The following is a 23,224-nucleotide window of genomic DNA, read 5'->3' as shown; positions in this document are numbered from 1 at the left end:
TTACTTTTTTTATAAAATCCTTTGAGGGTCACTGTTAAAAAGTAGTGAGATTTTTCATAATCAGGCCCATTTTGCTTCCAATGTAGTTGGTAATTTTGAAGAGTAAACAGTCTTAAACTGCTTGCATTTGACATATGGAAATGTTATCCAGGTTCAGTTGCCAATGTATATTGAGTAACCATCCATTTGTTGTGTACCCTTCAATCCCTTGGCTTCTTTCTCCTTCTTGGTCTTCTGCCTCTGCTACTGTTGTGTTCCAATTCCAAAACGGTTTTCCTTCCGTCTCTCTGTCTCACTACTGTGGCGTTATATTTGCACCATAACCTTACTTTAGGTCATGTTATGTTATTGAATGCTTCTTGTAGGAACAACTTATCACAGCATACTTCTAGGCAAGCTTGATACTCATTGTATTAAACGACCAAGGGAAAAATCTTAGACAAATTACTTGCATAAAAGTAACTTTTATGATATCTTAAGTGTGAAAAAGTGCATATTGGAGAAAAAATATATTAATGATTGCAATAAATCTTTAGTCGTCTGTATTTTAGCAGTGTTATCACATGCAAATCCAGTGGAGATCTTCTAGTGGGTAGTCTGAATGTTTTGATTAGAAAAGTATTCTATTTGTATGAAAATAATTATAACAATCCATGGTGTTTGCTTAAATTTATTGTAAGAATGCATAAAATGGTGTAATACAGCAGCTTGTTTATCTGGAAATCCCTCCTTGGGTCAATCTGTGTATTCAAAATGCTTAGTAAAGCTTCTGAAAGAACTGCTCAGCAGTGTTGCAAAGTCTGAAGTTATTTAGCAATAGAACTGAAAGTATTCATTTTAATAATTTAGGTTTTTTTAGTCTCTTAAAACAGTAGTTTGGGAACTTAATGGTGTTTGACAAAGAAATATTAGCCAAAGTATTAGCCAAAGTCAAAAGGAAGGAAGGAATTTAATGTTGATAGTGCAGAAGCAATGAAATCAAAGCACCCAAACCAGAACATTTTATGTAAAAATTCAGCCTGTTGATGTCCCCGTTGTTTACCAAACTTAGCAAATCACTAAGGTATGATGACATCTGACCATACTTGACCAAACAAAATATCCAAAGCAATCTTTGTACAGAAATCCACATATCTTTAGAATTGTTTCTTACAGGAAATTCATTATGTTTTGGCTCACTGCAGATGAAGTACCATCCTGCCTTGCAGGTAATAATTTATCTGAGTAAGAGAGAACTTTGAGATAGAACAGTGTGATTTTGGTTTTATCATGATTATATAGCTTCAGAGAAAACAAAACTCAGGTGTTCATATATGCTGTCTATTATGCTAAAAAAATATGTTTGGAGACGTTAAATGTTGTGCGAACAGTATGCTTATGCTGATTATATGACATGTCTGTTGACTGTAGATTGGGGTGTGTGGGAAATGCATAGTGAAATCTTCACTTCCAGAGTGAGGGCAATAAAATTACAGTTAATTAGTTAATATGTGTCCATAGAAGGTTCTGTGATGTGCAGTTGTTTACAGCTTTTAATGTGCTTTAAAAAGTCAATCCCTGTTTTAAGCCATTTAATCCTTTGTTCCAATTCAGTATGAAGAAGAAATTATTAGACAGCATACCTATAGTACTGAAGAAAACAGAGTACAGATTGTTTTATGACTCACAGAATAGCCCGGGAGAAAGTGGAGAGTGACTGCATGAAGAATAATTACTTGCCAGAGATCTGTAATAATTTCCTACTGCTAGCTTACTCTCATAAGAAAGGAATGTAGAATTCAATAAATGTGAAAGATGTTAGAATTGCTTTGATTTTTTAAAATTGTTCTTTAAAAAGAAAAATATTAACTACTTTTTATCAAATTTTTTGGTCACTTTAGAGAAAGAATATAATATTAAAATCTGGAGTGGACTATTAAAAATGCTTCTTTTCTTTGAACTCAGACATTATAAAAATCTTCAAGAGACTGAACTCCTTTCTAGGGAAACAGATCTATTTGTAAATGTTTACTATTGTGTACCTAAGCAGACATTCGTATCAAATGTCTTACTGAAACTGCTTAATCAACATTGTCTCTGAAGTTGTGATTTATGATTACCTAGAAGCTTTCAAATAACCACTAACTGAATATTTCAAAGTTTCAAGGAAGTCTAATTAGGCCCCTAATTGGGCAACATGATCCTGTTCCTATACAGTATAAAAAGCTAGCAAGCTAACTATTGTACAAATGAACGGGACCTACTACTCTCTGAGTTTAAAAAAAAGTTAAAATTCAAATAAACTTTTGTTTAAGAAAGAAAAATGTATCCATATAGAAATTAATTGCTCTAACTCATCAGCCTTTTTATTTGAATATGGGAAGTTTTCAGGGTAATCTGAAACAAACAATTCAACATTTTGCTTGAAATTTTGGTTGGAAGATAATTTATCACTGCAAAATGTTTGGTAGAAAATCCAGTACCATGTACGATTTAAGAAATTTGATTCTTGTACTGCTAGAATGTTCATAGCTCAAGGACTTTAATTTGTATAATTTTTAAAGATGATGGTACCATTTAAAATGTTTTAAATTAATTTAATCAAGTAAGTCAGGACCAAGTTGAGGGTTTAGTTATATTCTTTTCTAAAATATGATCTTACTGAGGGTATATCTGGGGGCACAGTTTGATCTATTGTGTTTAAGTAAAAATATTACATGATCCTGAGCTTCTATTTTTACATCTAATGTTTTTGTAATGAAATTTTATTAAGAAACACGCTATTACCTTACCTCAGTATATAATATACTGTTTCTTATTTATAGTAGTAAGAAGGATTTAAATCAGAAATAAGCAGGCCTGTTAGTAGCAGAGAATAAATAAAGCTGTGCTTCTAGAGATAGGAGTTGCAGTGCAAAAGTTGGGTGTTCATTTGGTCTTCTGTGGTTTAAGAACAACACTGCAGTAGGATCTTATGCATGAAAATGCATGTGGTGATAGCTGTCTTGTATTGATATAGTTGTTTTCAAGATGAACGTGTTCTAAACGTGACTCTTCATTTTCCTCCTCTTCGCTATTGTCATGATTATCATCATCATTGATATGAGGCCTGCAGATGCGTTCTGGAGGGACGGTCCTGTGACATTGTGGGAGGAATTATATTTTAATTATTCAAGATAACTCATAACTCCATAATTTATTTTAGAGATGCTGCTTATTTAGAGATTTGAAAATGTTAACTTAAGCAGTACATTAAATTTTCTCAGCAATGTATTTATTGAGGACTTTTACAAGTAATTCTTTTTAAAATTCTCTCCTTGCATTGTTTTCTCATTTATATCATATACTTAGTTTTCCTGAGGAAAGTATTGCCACATGTTGCTTAATGAAAACTTTCTGTGTAACACAGGTAAGATCCTCTGCCTGTCCTTCCTTTGCTTTGTAACATTACAGAGGAACTAGAGAGCATGCCTAACTTCACAACTGGGGCTGGCTGAAACCTTCTGAAAGTCCACTTTCAGTGGACACCAGGAGGCGATGACTCCTTCCAGTTCTTTTGTGACCAGTTTGAACTCTGGTCCAAGAGCAGAAAAAGCTGGTACTTTGCTGTGTCTAACAAATTGTAGCTGCCCTGGTGGACGTGTGGCCCAAGCAGTAGTACATTAATTTCCTGGAGAGAACTGTTGCTCAGCATCTGTGTAAGCATTTTCAAGAACTATAAGGAAGAGTGAATTCTCACTTTTCTCTTATCATATGTGGAAATACTGCTGTAGAAAGCCCAGAATTTAGCTCCTCCTTCAGAATTTTTATAAAAAGTATTTACTTATAAGGAAAAAGTTCTTAAAACAAAGCATGTCTTGTGATAATTATTTTAACACCATTAATGTAACAAAGAGCTTGGAAATTACCTTATCTTATTATTGTTCAGTCTTAGAAAATGTAATTTTCTCATTTCATCAATTCCAAATGGTACAGACTTTAATTCATTGTGATCCAAAAACAACTCTCTCAGAGAGTGATATGCTCCAAAAAATGATACTGGATCTATTCCATCATCAGTAAGTTTGTTAAAGGACAGGTAGAGATACTCCAGCCCTGGCTTCATGTGACCAAAGACATATCCTGGAATTCTTTCAATCTGATTTCCTACAAGTATCAGATGTAGTAAAGATTTTGGCAGATAGGAGGGAACATGATATAACTTATTATAAGAGAGGTCAATCGATTCCAAGTTCCTGCATTAAAGGAGGGGAAAAAAAAAAGTATAAAACCACTATAGCATACTGCATTGTTAATGCTATTTTCATGACAAGATAGTGCTTAATGTGATTAAAATTAAATTTATATTAAATTAATTAAATTAAATAAAATTAAAATTAAATTTCAAAGGGAAATTTGTTTCTGTTAATGGAACAGAATGTGTTTTATGGAACATGGTCATGCATGGGAACAGAAAGAATTTAAGTCATTAACTATGAATCAAGCCCAATTCTTCTGTTGATGGGAAGAAATCTACAGTTATGAGTACAGAGATAAAGTTCGACAGGGGAAACACAGGGGACTAATTTGTGATTGGCAAGCATTGCAGAATTGCAGTAACGAGTTACACTGGAGAACACATAATGAGCTTGGGACTTTAGCGGTTATCCCATTGACATGGATTTTAAAATTTTTTTCTAAAGCCCATTTGAAATGGAATTGTTTTGTGAATGGCTCCTTTTAAATCATTCAGACATGATTCACCTCCAGAGATCGGAGAAGCTGTTAGTAACAGTGTGGTTGTTTTCAGATTAAGCTGTTTACAAATCCAAAAACAATTGATAGGACTGCAGCTGACAGGTTATGGCAAGGTACCCTACATATCTTAGTAAATCATTTAACAGAAGAATCAAAAGCAGTGTCATCTTATGCTTCTTCATTCACATTGCTTGCTCTGTTTATATTATACTCAGACACAATGTGGCTGCACAGTCCTTCCCTTCATCTCCTTTGTGTCTATAATTTTTAGTCTAATAAGGCCAGGACAATATTAATTTATTTTTTAATTACCTGTGAGATAACAATATATTAATGGCAAATTATTGTATAATTGTATGGAGAATTATTGATAATTAATATTCTTTTTTTGTTGGATGATCAGAAAAATATTTAGACTTTTATGTCACTATGGTACAAATTTGAGGTATAAGATCTTTGTGTTTTAAAGCTGACTCCGGATACGTCCCAGACTGTACAATTTAAGCAAAGGAAATTAACAAGTTAGCAAAGGAAAACAAGCAAATCAAAAGATTACTACAATTTCAAGTTAAAAGTAATGAAGTGCAAATATTTATTTCATTATCTGACTCATAACAGAGAAAAATAAAATAATTATATTTTATCTGATTCATACTTACTCTTGGTTTATCCAAGCCAAAGGTGCTATTCTGTGCTCTTCTAATTTGTTGTGCTTTAGCACAATGACATTTATGTTTCTGGTATGGTTAAAGCAAATTTCTGACACTTCTTCAATTTGATTATTTTCAAGGTATATCTCCTGTAAGTGCATTTGGAAAGAAAATTTGTGAAACCAAAATATGCTGTTCTTTTCCATTGTAAATTTAAAATGTAGCTATTTCCTCTCCTCCATATTACCTGATATATCTGTTAATTTCTGAATCTGAATCGGAGTCAGTTTGTGGCTGTAGTGTGACTTTTAGAAACACAACTTTCCCAAGCAATTGTTTTGTTTTCTCATTTGTGAGAATACAGATTGCTTTGAAAGTTGAAACAGAAAAACAATTGTATCTCTTGTCTCGCCTGAAGTTGTATGGTGTAAAAGTTTATAATGCGAGCGTGATGAGAATGACAAGAAGTTGTTGGTTTTTTTGTTTGTTTGTTTTGGAAAGCTCTTAGTGAGAAAAATATTAAGTGTCTTGCTTTCTTAATATTTTTTGCTGGTGCCTGTGAGCTTTGAAACTCAAATTTGTAGGAATATAAGATGTTAATGTTTTACAAAGCTTAATGTTTTGAGTCTGCAATGTATCACAACTGTGTGTTTTACAGAGCGTAAGTTCCTCATAATGGCTTGTAATGTAGGATAAATACGACGTGAAATAATAATGGAGCAATGACTAAAACTTCTGTAGAACCCAGAAGAGAATTTAGGGCCTTAGAGGAAGGCTTTGGGAAAAGAGAAAAGCAACTTTGTAGCCTGAAAGTCATTGTTTGTGAATTTATTAGGTGTTGGTTTAAAAGCAAATATTCCCAAATCATATGAAGTAGTGTAGAACACTTGCCAGATGTTCACTGTTTCATCAAGTAGGAATGAAATAAGGGAAAAAAAAATAATATATATATAATGTAGGAGTGAATGGCTAGTGGAGAACACTAGGCTGAAGTAAAGTTGAAGGCAGTAGCTGCAGAACAAGATAATGTTATAGAAAATATATTGTTGGTTTTGCTAGATTTGGTTTTCCTTTCCCCCCAACCCCCAACCCCGCCCCAGCGTTTTAGATTACAGAATATCCCAAGGGTAAAAGGAAAGAAATATGAGGACACTGAAATGAGAAAGAGCAAAAGGAAACATAGAATCAATAGGTAGTAAGGAATATCTTTGAAGTAAAGACTGAGGTAAGCAGAGAATGAAAGTAGACAGAAAAAATACCTTCCAGATAGCATTCCTTAAAAAACAAAACAAAAAAAACCAAAACAAAACAACAACAACAACAAAAAAAACCACCACACAAAAAAAACCAACCCACACAAACAAACCCCCAAAAAAACACAAACAAAAAACCCAAAACCAAACAAACCACTGCAACAAATCACTTTCAAATTCTGGGCAGAGGAATGGGATGAGGGACTACCAAAAGAAGAAATTTCTTGACTAAAAATCAAGGAATGAGGAAACTGTTCAGGGAGGATAAATAAACCTCCCGTTGAAACACTGCCTCCCACCCTAAATAAGGTGGAATTCAGCAAAGGTTTGGAAAACAAGGGAAGTTGAGATCTAGACAGCCAGAAGAGGAAAGGGATGGTTAGATATCGGCATCTCTCTCTTTCAGACTAGACAATCTTGCTTCCTTTAATCTTTCCTTATAGAATAGATTTTCTAGATTTCTCATTATTCTTGTTGCTGTCTTGTGAACTTTACTTTGTGCGGTATCTCAAAGTTCACAATATTTTTGCATTAAGACATCTGTATTAGGAGTATTATGTGAATGATGTGTAACTGAATAGACAAGTTGCAGGCTATCCTGGCTTGTGAGACAGTACTAGATAAATTCAGACTTAAAAGATATCTTTTGGGATGGAGCTGATATATAAGTAAATTTCTAGAAATAACTCTTTAGGAATAAAAATTATTAGCATATCTAGAAACAAATTTATAAAATTTAAATTTATCTCTACCAGATGATAGTAAGGCAGTAAATAGAAAAAAAAAGTCTTAAAATATCTGAAAAAATGAAGCTTTCTTGGTTCTTTGGGTTTTCAGTTTTTGTTGGTTGGTTTTGGTGTGGGTTGGTTTTGGGTTTTTGTTTTGTTTTTCTTTTTTCAGTTGTTTTGTTTTGTTTTTACCTCAAGAGTGGCAGGAAGACCTTGTGGGATAATTCTAAATTTATTTCTTCCCAGTCGCAAATACGAGAGACTTTTCAAAGGATTAAAGGCCAAAGGACTGACATTCGCTTCACTAAGTTTATTTCCTTCTAATTCCAGGGTGACCAAGTTCTCTAAATCTGGGGAGAAAATGATGGAATTTCTGTTAGTTAATGCCATCTCATTTCTTGTTAAAATGCATGTTTAAAATTTAACTGTCTTAAACATTACTCAGATCAGTTCACAGCAATGAATAAATGTAGTGAAAGGATTTTCGTTTATTACCTCATAACCATAGAACTATATTCTTTATTAGTTTGTAGAACTTTAGAGATTGACCAGAGCTTTATTTATAGCTTTCTCTCTCACTTAAAATGGAAAAGGCAGCAGCTGTAAGACTTCTGGGTAGTGCTACCATTTAGGCCTTATTCCTTCATGTTTATGTGCAAATGATGTTTGGAATACTATGTGGGTGCTGACCTTTGTGCAGTTGCCCAGTGACCTCCATGGGTCTCCCGTCACTGATATGATAATGGGTATGTTACTCTTTTTTTTGGGTCATATCTCCCCTTCCCTGCTCTACTCCTTTCAACCACCTACTGTACTGTGTTGAGAACCCTTCATGGATTTTACTGTTCCTCCTCCTCAGCCATCCAAATGCAGGTCACAGAAGAAACCAGTATTAATCAAAGTTAATCAGGAAATACTATTTCATAATAATAAGTTCCTCATTCACAAATAAGCCAAATTTTATTTTTTTTTTTCCAGAATCTTTGTATGCTTCCTCCTAATAGTGGAGTTTAATGATTTTAAACTAATCTTTAACATACTTTAAATCCACCTCTACTTAGTAACTTTAAATATAAGCTTATTTGGCAGAGTAACAGTTGCATAAGAAGGGAAAATGTAGTTTTAAAAAAATTCATCATGCAAATATTTCAGTTTTCATTGCCTTTTGAAAACATGGCACTCAAAAGCTAGCAATTATTTTTCTGGTTATATCAAACCAGATGCATTTGGTCAAACATTCTGCTTTTCAAATTTATTTTAATCTTCGTATGAATGATATTAGTTTTCTAAGTACCTTGTAAGCCATCTTCATCAATGGCATGAAGGCGGTTGTCATTTATTTTTATTTCTTCTAAAGTTGATGGCAATTCAGAGGGTATATGTACCAGCTTATTTCCATCCAAATACAAACGTTTTAGCTTTTTCAGGATCTTACTCATAGAGATGAAGAAGAGAACTTAGATTATCAAGGTGTAAAATATATGGTTAAACATCTTATGTAGTCATAGTTAGTGTTTTCTTAAACACACACTTTTTGAAGACTTTCAGCAGCAGTGCACTAGTAGCCAGTGTTTTGATTTAAAAAAAAAAAAGTTTTTCTCCTGTCAGTCTAATTAATTGGGTTCTTTATGCTAAATATTAACAAAGGTGCCAGTTAATGTAATGTGTAGCTGGAACAGCTTGACTGAGCACATTAACTTTCCACATAGCCATCCTGCAGATATCCAGTCATAACTATTTATATTACTGCTACTGTCTTTAAGTCAGGTAAGTATTATCTTACTACACAACTGCAGTATTTAGGAGTTCAAAGTACATGCATTTATAGATTACGCATTCATACTTTTCATTTGTGAGCACATTGATGGTTTTCTGTAGGTCAGCAAATTTACTTTGCTCAAGCATAACAGCAGCAACTTCTTCAATGATTAGGATTTTTATTACTTCAGCCAGCCTAAAAAATTGGTATGAAAAATTATCATAACTTAATTTTTATAAACACGCATCAGTAATCATGCAGTAGTGAGCATTTCTTAAAAAGGTGGAACTGTTTTAGCAGTGGATCCACTGAAGCCTGCTTTCCTCCAGTTTTGTATCAACTGCCTGGTGTGATAAAAGCCTCACTAAAATTTATTTCATGAGACACCTTCTTGGTCTGTTTTTTCCATCCACTTTGATTTCATAGGAGTTGTAGGAACTGAAGCCCTTTGAAATCAGCCAAAGCTGTTCATGTTATATAAGCAATATACTGAGAGTCCTACAAGAATACTGATTGCATGGGGCAGGAAACAAAATTAAAAGCATACTGTGATAATTGGATTTTTTGTTCATATGCTTTTTGTATTCACCTTGCCTGAAAAAGCAAGGCTTTGATGCCTTACTTCCACACTTGAATTACAACCTGTACATACTTGCTTGCATAAAAAATTATTATGGGACTATTCTGTCTCCAGGTGAGGAATATGTGGATGCACTTGAATAGCCTGTTACCATGTAAATTCTCCTTGCAAGAAAAAGACTGAATATAGAAGGATTCTTGGACTATTTTAGTAAGCAGCTATGCTTGAAAGGTTCTCATTAAAGATAGTCAACAGTAAGCATACCGCTGATTAGGTGAACTCCTATTGAGTTGATTTTTGGGGGGAATCCAAGAGCATAATCTTTACAGAGCTAATGTATTGAGAAAGATGATACATACATTTACAAATGTTGAGTCTGAGTATGCCAGGTGTTGTTAATGGAATATAGAAAATATGATCTCCCTTATTGTTTAACATTTAATACTTGGTCACTGTCATTCAAAAATCTCTACATACTCTTTATTATGAAGAGAGATTTCTTGAAATAGCCAGGTTTGAAAAGCCAGGACTGAAAAGCAGGAAAAATTTTCCTTTAAGCAATAATTAGTCATAGGATAGTAGAAAAGTTAGGCTTTCTTACTTTGAATGCTCGTGGACCTATGCCAGGAGAGGTGATATTATTTTTACTCAGATCAATCCATTCTAAATTAGGTATCCCATTGAATGCTTCATCTGAGATAGCAGTGATACTGTTTCCTAGGACAGAATTCAAGAAAATAGTTTGTTATGAATTATAGCATGCATCTGAATTGTGTAGTATTGTACATGAAAAATATATTATTAAAATAGTTGTGCTGTTTACAATTGTGTGTAGATATATTAATATTAGTATTCAAACACTAGTAAGCAAATCTAACATTTTAAATTTATTGCTTTAGAAGCTTAGCTGTAAAATTCATTCTAATACACTTCTGTGATAAGGAACAACTGCATTTGAGAGTGGATAAGGTTACTTCATGGGAAAAATCATGCAAAGTAGACATATTATTTACCTGTAAGGTCTAGACTTGTTAGATCTGGATCTGAGATTAGTGGTATTTGTGTAAGTTTGGCATTAATACAGCTTACTGTAGTGTCCAAGGTGGAACATCCAGATGGCAAAGGAGGAGCTTCTATGGGTGAAACAGGAATTGGGAAATGAGATGGCATTCTGAAAGTACCATCGTCATCTTTGCTTTCATATTGTATTTCTTCTTCTGTAGCTCCCTTTCTTGTGATAGGTTTCTTTTCTCTGTGATAGGCTTTATACTTCCATTGATTTTTTTTGCCTTTCCTTTTTCTTTTCTTTTCATCCTTTTTACGACCCTCTTTCTCTTTAATCTCTACCACTTCTGTTCTAAGCAGTTGATCTTTTTCAGCGTGAGTATGTGCTGATGAGAATACATTGACGTTGTCAAGGTCATTGGGTTCTGGAGAATCACCAGACAACTCACTTATGTCATCCAGTGAAATAATACTTGAATCCAAAGAGGAGGCTAGCCAGAGGCAATGACAACAACAACAAAAAGTAAGTTGTCTGATAAGAGGATATGAAACAAAAGATTTAGTAAACATTGTTCCCCTCATATAATAAAAATATGGTTAACTATAGAAGAATAGTATTCCCTTTAGAATATGTTTTGAAAGAATGAAAACATGGTCTTACGTTACTGCTTGACAGAAGAGGCATACTTTCGGAAATGATTAACCAACCATACAGAACAGTTTGTAGGCAGGTATGATTCATTGCAACTCCAGAAAAAAGAGGGGGAAATTAATATAGCCTTCATTATCTTCCTTTTTTAACTAACTAATATATTAATTAGGGGGTTTTGTGTTGGTGGAGGTGTCTAAAAAGGAAAAAGAATGTGTCTGGGACTGTGAGGAAGGTTATCTGAATAAAATTCAAAAAGGCTAAGACTTGTTCTCCTGCGCAAGGGACTGTGAGGTGTAGAGATGGCTGCATGTGGGGAGCTCACCAGGGAAATGTGTTAACTCGATTACCAAAATGCAGTTTTTACTCTCATAACAGGGCAATTCAAATAAAAGGAGTTTAATTGTTTCAGTCAACATGACTTCTAGTTCTACAGTTAATTTCTATCATGTCTCTACTCAGTGCATTTCTGTGTATTATATATGTGCACACACATGAGGCTAAATAATATTTTTACAGTAAAAGGAGGTTAAGTTCAGTACTTTGCAGACTTAGGGCATTGGGAGTGGGGGAAGGAAATCACCCTTCAGCATTATCTCCTCCATTTCTTTTCTTTTTAAAGATACCAATTTTAAAAAAAATTTTTATGAAGAAGCAAGATTATAGTTCTGTTGCTCCTCTTGTTGGAGTTGACTTTCTTCTCTTAATTTATATCAAATAGCTGCATGTTTTTACACGCCTAACAAAGATTTACCAGTCTGTAAACTGTATGATGTTTATTATCTATGTGTAATACATTAATGGCTAGAAGTTATTGATTGATCCTTCGTAAATGGAAGCGGAATATAAAATGTAACCAGATATTCTTTGTACATTTACCAAAATTTTGTAAAGGTAAGGTGGGAAGAAGCAGAAAGGGGAAAATAAAATTAAAAAAAAGAAATATAATTAAGTTTGCTGTTGCATACTTAACATATTCTTCTCTTTAAATATTACCTCAAACTCATCTATCTTATCTCAAACTCATCTATCAGCCAGTGTACTCTAAGAAACTGAAGTCAACTAAAGTACAAATTATGAAGATCTACTCTTATCATGTAATTCAGGACTTGTTTTCTCTGTAAAAGGATAATGTGTACCTTGTAATCATTAAATATAGCATTTATGTTATGTTTTGCATAAGGTAGTTTTAAAACAGTAAAAATATTATGGTGTACTGTACCAATATCAGAACAAATCGGGCAGCATTCTCCTGCAGGTATAATAGTTTTGGGACATTTCAGAGGGTGGCACATGGTGGTATCACATATCACTTCTCCTTTTGAACAGAGACAGGTAATGCAGGGCTTGGGAGACCAGACGGCTTTATCATACATCATCATGCCATTAGCTGTGCAGTGCCCCTTCTTTCCTAAGAAAAGAAAATAGAAAATGGGAGTTAAGTAGCTTAAACTGAAATAAAACCAACAGTGTTTATTTAAAACTTTAGAAAGAAACATTCATATTTTGTTCCCATTTTTAAAATACACCCTATTCAAAGTACCTTACCCTTATTCCTTATTTTTCATAGCTGTATTTTCTTCAACTTATTAGTAGTCTCCAGTCCCTATTTCGTTCTGGGCCTCTCAGCTGTGAAGGCATCAAGGGGGAGGCACACAATTAATGTGTATGTAGCTGTTACCTGTTTACAGCTTCACAGTGAAAACTGAGTGCAGTTCTCTGTCCCTCTAATTGTCTGCTCCCTCTCTTTCAGGCAGTTGTCATAATAGTTTATTTCCCCTCCCCCTCTTCCTAGCCAGCTGATGAGGACCCTTACCAGCTTTGTCTTCTGGAAAAACTCTTGATTATTCAAGTTCAGAGATATTCCTAAAATTGGAGAAATTAAATCTAGATGGTGAATTTTTGAGGGTCTTTTGCATAGCAGTTCCTCTTTCCTCTCCATCTTTAAAAATGGAAAGCAGAAATCACAGATTTCAATGAAAGTTGTGCATAGATACAGTTGAGAAAGAAACAAAGTTTTTTTCATCACAATGGAGTTAAAATAAATTATGCAGAAGTTGGGAACATTTTTTTCCAGAGCCCCATCTTTTCTCTCTTGTGCACTAGACAGCTTTTCTAATATCTTGCACATTAAATGAGAAAGTTTTGTTAAGGTTCTGTGGAACAAGGAGGGTAACAATATTAACTTTACAGTGACTGTTCATAGCCTTAATGGAAGTGAAGTCCATTCTGTAACGACTGGTAAGATGGCAAATGTCTCATCTTCCCTGTAACTTGCTTTATCTGAAAAATACTCTTTGCTAGGAAAGTTGCAATCTTGAACTACTTGTGCTAATAAATATTTCACCTCCAAAGTTTCTAGACATGGCTACAAAAACTTGAGATTTCCCCAGGGTACCAATCGAGATTTTCAGAAAGAAATGTAGAAAAGATTTGTTTTGTAAGCTATACCCAGATATTCAGTAGGCAAGTTGTTGGAGAGCATAAAGGCTTGGGAAGGAAACTATTCCCAGTCTCTCTTTCCTTCCAGTGATGGAATCTACCTCAGCAAATGTTTCCCTGGGCAGTTCTCATCTAGACTCCAGGATAAACGTTGCACTTTAGCATGACACTTTTTTTTTTTGGTCTTTTGAGAGGAGGAAAGCCAAGGTTGATATTCTTCATCCCATGCAAATCTTTTCCTATTTTTGAGTGTACCTCTGAATCTGGTGAGAATCTGTACTCCCTACACACCTTCCTTTTCCTTTTGATTAATGTAAGAATGCATTGCTGAAGTGTTCATTTCAAGCTGAAAACCCATTTCTAGGTTACTTTGTACTTGCCTGTGTATAAATAATTTAAAAAATTGCTCCTTTTTTCCTCTTTGGTTTGACTTACTCCTTCAGATGAAGATTGTCTAACGTAGTGGAAAAATCTTATCTCAACTGAATTTACATGCAAGAGACTTCCATTTGCAGTAGACAAATTGTCTTTGGAAAGAGTTGTTTGCATGGTTTGTTTTCCCACACTCCACCTTGGTCCATGCCTGGTTGTTCAGTTTTAAAGGGAAGAATATTCAGGATAGCCTCTGCATATCCTGACAAGACTACTGTAGATATTTCATTTGAAATGTCTCTGGAATTAATATTTGAATCAAAAACAGGTATTTTGCAAAGTCCTTGAAGGCAGTCCTACTCTTAGCTTCACGACAAAGGTATTCCTTTGCCTTTCTACATAAAGACCATTGGATATGAACCTGTTTTCCAGAATAAAAATTAATTATCAGAATCATCCTGTTTGGATGCACCTCTCCGTTCCTTATATATTTGAAACTGTTCTTTTGATTTAAGTTACTCTCAGGATGGAAGAGGGGAGAAATTACTTTTTTTGAACAGTTGCATCTTGGTTTTTCCAAGGTCCAGGATACGTATGGATCATTTCAGGCAAAAAAAGTTGTGCTTGAATCAGCTCAAGCCATGACAACTGAAGGAGGAGATGAGTTAGCCCAGGCCAGATGTTAGTTGGCTTTAAGTTCCTTGTCATTCTACCCAGGTATCTGTAATCCAGCAGTTTGCTGTATTCTGACTTCTGGTTTTTATGTGTTTGCCAGGAAGCCACAATGTTTCTTTTCAATAATCTCCAAAGGAAACACAAAAAGAACACTACACTTTCTCACGTTAAACAATAAAATGTCAGCTGTTCCAGAGGAACATATCTAGCTTGAGAAGGAAATTATTCTGTGCTTCCTTGAATTCTTTATTCTGTTTTAGCCACTAGCTAAAAGCTGAAGTTGGTGCAAGTCTTGTCTGAATAAGCATAAAGATGTGGGTTATCAGGCCTTGGCTTCTGCATTTGACTTTAACAAATTATCTTGTTTTCTATGTATATGAGAGTTACTTAAAAAGACAGGACAAGTATGCACGCTCAAAGGTAAAGAAGTACCCTTTTATTGCGTTGCAGAACTGCTGTTTGGCACTATGTTGGAATTCACGTAACCCCTGTGAGACAAAGACTGTGTTGAGATGCTGCTTAAACTTCCTAGCCACTGAATAACCTCAGTAGGGCAGTACGGGCAGGGAGAAGTGAGGTTTAACAGATATTAGAAGTGCAACAGTGTGCATCCTATTTTGCACTGCTTAACGGGCAGACTGTAGTCTGTAAAGGACAAACAGCTGGCAATTAGCTTATGTTGTGGTGAACTGTTTGATTTAATTTAAATGGTTCACATGATTTTTATATGGAGGAAGGAGATATGACTGGTTACTGTTAAACCTCTAACTGCTAATTTTCATTCTGCATATGATATGTGTAAATTGTTTTTTAGGCTACTAAGAGCAAAATAAGTAGCTAGGAGAATGAAAATTAAGTTTTGTATTGCAGTTTCTTCTGTTCTGAAGCATGATTAATAATAGTGTTCTATTATTTAATAGGCTCTGTTTTTTCCAAATCTGACATTAACTTGAAAAAATTTTGAACTTTAGAAGCTAGACTAAAAAATACATTGTGGTTAAAGTCTTTGGCAGATGAGCACAGGAATTCTAACCTTTGGAAATATGGTGTAAATTCAGCATGAAGTTCCAAATAAAATGAGTTCAGTGGTTTTAGCTCAGCTTTTGGATGAAAGTCCAGATAGAAAGAAACAAACGGGGCGGGGAGGGGGGAAGAACCATGCATTATTTCAGCATGACTGATGGTCTCTGACAGAGAGACTGGAATATCTTACATGAAGTGTATGCTGTTTATGTGGTATTTTCCTCTGTTTAATTTAACAAATATTTTTAAATTAAAGGTTTGACATTAGTAGTATGTATTGTAAGAGTAATATTGTAGTCCACACTAGAAATGATAGAGTCTTGCTAGTTTTCCCATTAAAATCCCTTACTCTAAAAATATTTTGTTTGAAATGGTTCAGCCTTTCTGAAAGCAAAGACTCAGAACAAATAGTAGTTGTTAAGAAAATGTGAATAAAATATATTTTACCGTTTAAGTTGAGACCTATTAACCTAGCGGTCAAGTCTTTTGTGTGACACACTAAGAGTCTTAACTTTTAGCTGATAAAACTGGATTATTATTGTTTTATGTAGAGCAGTGGTCATCAGGGCATTCTTACTTTTTTCATAAAAGTCATAAAAGTGTATATGATGATTTTACTCAGTGTATGATCTCTTGGTGCTGGACTGGAAATACCTGTCTTTATATTTATTAGCTATAGAGTGGACATGACCCTGTATTGGTTCCTCGCAACATCCCGGTGTCTTCAAACCTTGAACCTCTTTCTATGAAAAGAAATGAAGTGTTGTAACATCTCAGTAATTTACAATTGGTTAATAACTCGAGTTTCAAAACTGAAAAATCCTAATAGCAGTATTTAGAAGTTCTTATCTTCAGAATGGAAGTTGGATTTTTAGACTTGTGAATCTTAATCTCCTGTTTTGTGAGTCATAATTTCCCATTTGTGACACTGAACATAAAACCACAAACATCCTACAGCAAGAGTTCTCTCTTCCTTTACTGCACTAAGGATCGAAGGGACACTTAACAACTATCAGTTCTCAATCCCCATCTAGTCTTGTGTTCTCTGAGGAGACTATATAGAGGCCTGTGGCAATTACAAAGTCAGGTTTCAGTAAAAATCAATAAAATTATGGTCTTTGTTTCTTAAGACATCAAATCCTCTTCCCTACAGCTCCTTCAAAAACCATAAAATATATATTAGTGCAGAAATATGAAAACCTCTGGATCACCAAAAAGGCAAGTATTGCATAAATCATTCTATTGAACTACTTTTAAATAAATCGGGGCTCTCAATATAGATGGAGTATAAGAGTGATCTTGTGTTGAATGAGTGGGGGTTTTTCTTTCTCTGCTAAGGTTTCCATCATAAGGGTCTTGTTTCATATTGCAACTATTACCATGAGTTATTAATTTATTTACAAAATAAAGAACTATTCCTGAAATATTGCATCTAGACATAGTTTGAATGCTGCTTTTCAAAAACAACAATGAAAAAGAACTTAAACCCATTTTAAATAACACTGGTGTTATTGATAGTAGGGCCTCACTGAAATGCTAATTGCCTCAGGAGATGTATTGAGCAAGACAATCTTCAAAATGGCCTTCAAACTTTCTACACATTTGAAATTATGAACATATCCCAACAAAATTTTTATTAGTTAAGATGAAATGAGAATGTAGAAAAAATGGAGAAAATATCACTGTTACTTGGCAAAGGATTAAGCATAGACAATTAAAAAGCTTCATATGCTAACCACAAAGTTATAAAAGGCATCAAAAGTAGTTTAGCAAAAAGGTAATTGAGTTTTATTTCAGTATGTGTTGCAGATAGAGCTAAAATAAAACTTTCATGAGTTTATATGTCTCATTTAAAATAAAGAGAAAAATTGGCTGACTTGAAGTAGAAGAGGGGCTTTATTCTTACCTGGTAAAACATCGTAACTAGATTCATGTCCACCCAAACCTATGAGAGAGTCGAATACTCCCATAACACTGTCATCAATATCAATAAGAGGTATGCTGGGTACTACAGCAACAGGAGCTGGAGGCTTCATCCTTGGCTGTCTTGGGGATCTGTGCCCTGCTGAGGAGTTCCTTCTCAATCCTTTGTAGTGCATTCTTCTCCTTTGCCTCCTGAGAAGTGCATTAGTTTCATTTTGAGAAAAATCAATGCACAGAGAGACAAGCAGGAAATAATAGACTAACGATGTAGCCTGCATGGTTTTGCGGTCTCAGAAAGTATCCTGGATGGGAAAAAAGAGGTAAATTAGATACCTAGAGAGCTTTTAGGATGATGTCAGTCATATGGTGCACTTTTCAAAGCAGGTGGATCAGTACATGGTAGGTCAATATAACCAAGCTTCCTCTTGGAAGCTTCCTCTTTTTTGATTGCTAATATTTCTTCCAGGTTGTTGTAACTTCTGAACATGGGAATGGCAATGTAACAGAAAAATGGCAATTCATTTCTGATACATTGCCCCAAATGCTTCTGGTTTGTCATTTCTGTGCAAGGTATTTTTCACCATAGATGAAAAGAGATGTTGCTTTTGCTTCCATTTCTAGCCATCTACCTCTTTAACAGAATCTTTTCAGCTCTGCAGCAGAGGAGACCTTTTGGAAGTTTGATCACAATAGCACTATTTGTGACATCCCACATCTGCTTTTCTAGTGGAAGTTTTTATTAAGCACAGGTAGTCTAAAAAGGTGGATCTATAATGGGTTGTGTTCTGCATTTACTTTCTAAGAAATTTGGAATTATTATATATCTTGAACCTTCTTATGCTTCTGACAGAACCATTACTTTTACTGTTACCAATAAGGTGGCATTCCAAAACAGAGCAGCCCAGATTCAGGAGTATGCACAGAAAGCATCTCCAGCTATGGCTGTACCAGTGTGGAAATAAGGCTATGCGTGTCCAAAGTTATTAATGTTTTGTCATAGCTCTGTTGGCACAATTCTTTCAGAAGGAGACGCTTCTGTCTAGTGGCCTATTTTTACTGAGATGATAGAGTCTGAAGACACTAGTATTCTTGTTATGTTGAGAATTAGTGAAGAACTTGAGACTTAGAGCGCTTGGTCTTTGTGTCCAAGACAAGGCTTAGAATATGTCCATCGTTTTTCCCTAAGAAAGCCTTGAGGGCATTAAAAAATGCTTTTTCTTAATGTTCATCAGTCTGGTTTTGTATGTAGTCTTTCATGTTGGAGTTAGTTGTCTTACAGTTACTTATATTGTATAAATACAGGATACTGTTATTTCAGGAACTTGAACTATGTTTTCACCTGAATCAGATTTTTTTTTTTTGCATCTTAGTATTTTCTGATTTATATAATAGGTAAAGTTTTTGGTACAAGTAACCTAACTTTTCTTTAACAGAAGGCATGTGGTTGATTGAATGTCTTTCATGCTTTCCACAGCACAATTTAAATGGGAAGTTGGCAGTAAATAAGCTTAAAGCAGTATGCTTTTACATCTTTCTAATATTGTAGTTTCTGTGTTCAACTATTTTAATTTTAAAATATTATAGCCTATATATATTAATTTGCAGAATTTTGTTAAGCTAAGCTGATGTTTTTATTTCTATGTGAAGGGAATTTGAGAGGCATCTCACATACGTACAATGTAATAACAGAGTTCTGAAATTAATCTGGGCTTTAGTTTACTGCTCTCTACCCATTAGAAATCAGTTATTTCAAAATGCTGTATAGACTACTGGCCTTTTATTTACAGATATTACTGTTAGTTAACATATCAAATAAATGCAGAACCTTGTACTCTACATTGATGATGTCTTTTCTTTTCCAGAACATGCTCGTTTCTTAGTACCTCAGCTTGCAGGACAAATGACCTAATATTTTTGGTTTCTAACTTGCTTGCAGGGTAATGACTACCTATAAAATTACAGAGTCAACTTCTGTTCCGCAAGTTTGAATGAAAAACACAAAGGGCCCTTAGGGAAAACTGAATATACAAAGAAAAGTCTTGAACATGTGTATTCATTCTGTTGAGTTAGTGACATCTTAATTATGGTCACATTTTTATAGTATGCTTTATAATAATGCTGTAGCTATGTAGTTACCATGCTACTATGTTACATTTGTGCTTTTTGAAACATTTAACCATTTCTTCCTGTGACCAGAGGCTTATAATGGCATGACTGAAATACTTCTCCATTCTCTATGCATGTATTTTTAAAAATCAGGAATAATATAGGGTGAATTACATTACATTTACTGTACAAACTATGTCTCAGGGTTTTGCCATTAACTTCAATATAGAGTAAAACTCTATAATAAATCCATTTATTCTGAAGTGAAACTTGTTTTCATAAAATACATTATAACTACAAATTTTTAAAAAAACACACAAACAAAACTGAACAGACAACAATGCCCCAATAATATGTCTTTATAAACTAATCCTGTTCATATATGTGAGTTTATATGCTGTATTTTCACACCAAGTTAATTAACTCTTCAGTACTGAAAGCTTAACACTGCTACTTTCGATCAAATGGTGTTCCTTGCATGAAAAACATGTGCTGTGTTTCTAAGTTTCTTACCTTGGCTTATTTAGTAAGTGGTATCTTGCATTTTAAGGCCCCAGTCATGAATGTCATGCAAGAAAAAGGCCTTAAACACTTTAGGCCTTTACTGCCCATGGCTGGAATCCTCAGATTATCTATCAGGAAGATATATTTAGTATAGTGCCAGCCAACTTTTAATTTGGGGACAATTCAACCAATTCAAGTTGTAAGACTTCTGTAATAAATGATTGCATATCAAAATAAAAGTATAGATACCTAATATAATGCAACTATTATATCTTTGTGTTGCCAGATACTCTCAATATGACTGCATTGCTATACCTTTTTTAATTTTACCCATAAATCCCGTAAATGTTTAGATCATGCACAGTGTGTGTAAGCATATTTATTAACTTTACTTCTATCATGTAATATGTTCATTAGTTTGTAACTTTCAAAACGTTTATCTTCAGTAAGTTCAGTATCTATCATTTTGCTGTTATGGAAATAGTTAATTTTTGAAGTAGTTACCCTTTAGAAATACCAGAGTATCAGAATGTATTAAATAATCTATCTTTCTCTATTCAGTCTAAATTCAAGCAATCTAAGTAGTCAAGGTTATTTCTCATGATACACAGGGGTTAAAGTGATTTACCAAGATTTTTCATATACTCTTCTTTAAACTCATTGCATAGAAATAAGTTACATTTAGCCATACCAGTAAAACTAATTGCACTTTCAGTTAGTTTAAGCTTGAAGTGCATGGCAAGCATTCATACCAAAAAAAAAAGCAGATCAACTGGTATTGCATACTTTATCTAGAAAAGCATTTATGTTAAGTATTGCTAAATATAGCTAATATTATTTAATACATATTTGCAAAGTTAATATGTCATTTAAGCCATTCAACACCATGCTTTAAGCAGTAATTTAAAATTTTAAACATTTTACCTTGTAATCTAACCTAACAGCAGATTCTGCCTGGTGTCATTTAGTCTCCAGTTGCAAATGAAACAAAATCACAGTGATATCTTTAAAACAGAGAAAACAGTAGGAATGGTTGAAACATGGTAGATGATTCCTTAGTTAAGTCTGAAATAGCTTCTTTCCCTGGGGACAAAGCGCTGTTCTGTTCTGTGTGCAGAGAATCCTCTAACACTGTTACTTGGAGAACTAAAAAGCTTACTTAAGGAAAATGAAAAGCAGCACAATATGTTTGGTCCGTAGGCTGACAAGGCACAGCTGGAAATTCTCTTTCAGTATGTACAGTTGCATAAGGAACAGGAAAACGGAGTGTTTTCAAAAGACACAAAAGTATGTATTTTATTCAGTTCTGTTTTATGTATTTAGAAATTTAGTTTCCAGGCTGCATGCTTTTAATGGAGATTTATTATTTTACAGAGAGAATACATTTTGGCAAGCATAAACTTAACATAAAAGCATTTATCAAAGTTAGAACTTTTTCCCACAATTCATATTTTCTTAATCCACTCCTGCCTGTATAGCCTGTTATCTGTAAGAAGCAAACCTTTTTGTTGAAGTTTTAGCATGGAAAATGTTTCTTTTGTCCATTTACAGCAATGATTTCACCATAAGCTGTAGCTTATGCATGGAAAATAAAATTACTGAAGCATTCTCCCTTCATTTTTTTGTAAGGCTAATTACATCCTGAAACATGATCCTCAAGCACCGCTATGCAGAAGCTGCATTGAAGTTAGTAATCCGAATATGAGAACTGAGCGGGAGGGGAGGGGAGGGAATAATGGTACATTACCACAAGTCCTTTGTATGCCAGCAGAGCCTTTTTCTTCATCCCCACATAAATGTTCTGCAGAGTGTCAGTGTTTGAGGAGATGGTGAGTCTGCTAAGCTTCAGAAATTACAAATCTACCTGGTAGATGGAGTTTTCTGAGTTCTGACATTAAAAATTTGTTGTTTGCTGGAATTCGTACTCTGAGGAATGTTTAGACAGATAGTCATGGAATGGTATAACCATTGAGTTAACCATAATTGTTATCCAGCAAGTGGTGGGAAGATACTGAGAAAACACATCGTCTCTTAAAATAGTCATCCAGTTTCTACTGTGCTTTGCTTTGCAAAGTCAAAAGAAGAAATAATACATTTTTGTATTTTATCTGGATCTGTTTAAAAAGAATGGAGATAGTTATACTTAGCAAATGGAGCTAGCATCTGAAATGAGACAGCAGGGTTCAGTACCTGTCCTTAAAGCATTGATTTGTAAAGAGTGAGTCAAACAAATGTTGCTCCCGCACAAGTGGGGAAAAGAATAGCAAATACAATCTTCTTATGGTTATGCATGTCAGTTAAAAGACATTACGTATTTAAATGATGGTGTATTTATTAGAGACAGAAGTGCCAGCATTCACTTTATTATATATTTAAATATGGCTTCTTATGTTTCTGATTGCCATCTGAGGACCATCTTCTGATAGTGTTCAGGCACACATGTCCAGAAGGCCTACCTAACTGGGACACAAGATTGCCTACTAGTAGGCCAGTAAGGTGTATCTGGCCAGCCTTTGCTCAAGTGAAGCTCTCGTTTAATGCATCTGCTTTGGATGTGGTGGGTCTGCTGAATTCTAGCAAATCCTTAAAGCTGGATGACTTAGGTTATGTCATCTCTGTATTTTTTTCAAAGGTCAACACCTTACCGTGTTAATGAATCAATATATAGACTTCTCTAAAACAGATACTTCAGCAGTATCAGAAACTTGTCAGTCGTTATAACTAAAGAAAAAATACTGTGTATTTGGCTAACACCTCAGACTAGGATGGCCGTGCAAATTATTTTAGATATGTACAGTTCAGGTAATTGCTGTTTGAGTGAAAAATATTGCGGTATCCT

The 23,224-nt window shown here is 34.4% G+C and overlaps 2 protein-coding genes across 8 annotated transcripts in view; one reads left to right on the top strand and one right to left on the bottom strand.

The window, feature by feature from the left end:
- Positions 1–23,224, top strand: part of CENPP (centromere protein P) — a 169,264-nt gene that overhangs the window by 102,477 nt on the left and 43,563 nt on the right. The gene's annotated exons all lie outside the window — the stretch shown is intronic.
- On the bottom strand, positions 15–22,308 carry ECM2 (extracellular matrix protein 2). 2 transcript variants are annotated; one of them, XM_064454210.1, is made up of 11 exons: positions 22,133–22,308; positions 21,310–21,389; positions 17,759–18,077; positions 12,563–12,751; positions 10,700–11,182; positions 10,288–10,403; positions 8,642–8,777; positions 7,540–7,697; positions 5,376–5,515; positions 3,888–4,214; positions 15–3,115 (listed from the first exon to the last, which is right to left on the bottom strand). In XM_064454210.1, the coding sequence occupies exons 3-11, from the start codon at positions 18,051–18,053 to the stop codon at positions 2,908–2,910; spliced, it is 2,052 nt and encodes a 683-aa protein (XP_064310280.1). In that variant the 5' UTR covers positions 18,054–18,077; positions 21,310–21,389; positions 22,133–22,308; the 3' UTR covers positions 15–2,907. The 2 variants fall into 2 exon arrangements, with proteins under 2 accessions (XP_064310280.1, XP_064310279.1); XM_064454209.1 differs by lacking the exon at positions 22,133–22,308 and having other exon boundaries at positions 21,310–21,554.

This window comes from Phalacrocorax carbo, chromosome 6 (genome assembly GCF_963921805.1).
Source record: "Phalacrocorax carbo chromosome 6, bPhaCar2.1, whole genome shotgun sequence".
NCBI lineage: Eukaryota > Metazoa > Chordata > Aves > Suliformes > Phalacrocoracidae > Phalacrocorax > Phalacrocorax carbo.
The sequence above is the reverse complement of the archived record's forward strand: the minus strand, read 5'-3'. Positions and strand labels throughout refer to the sequence as shown.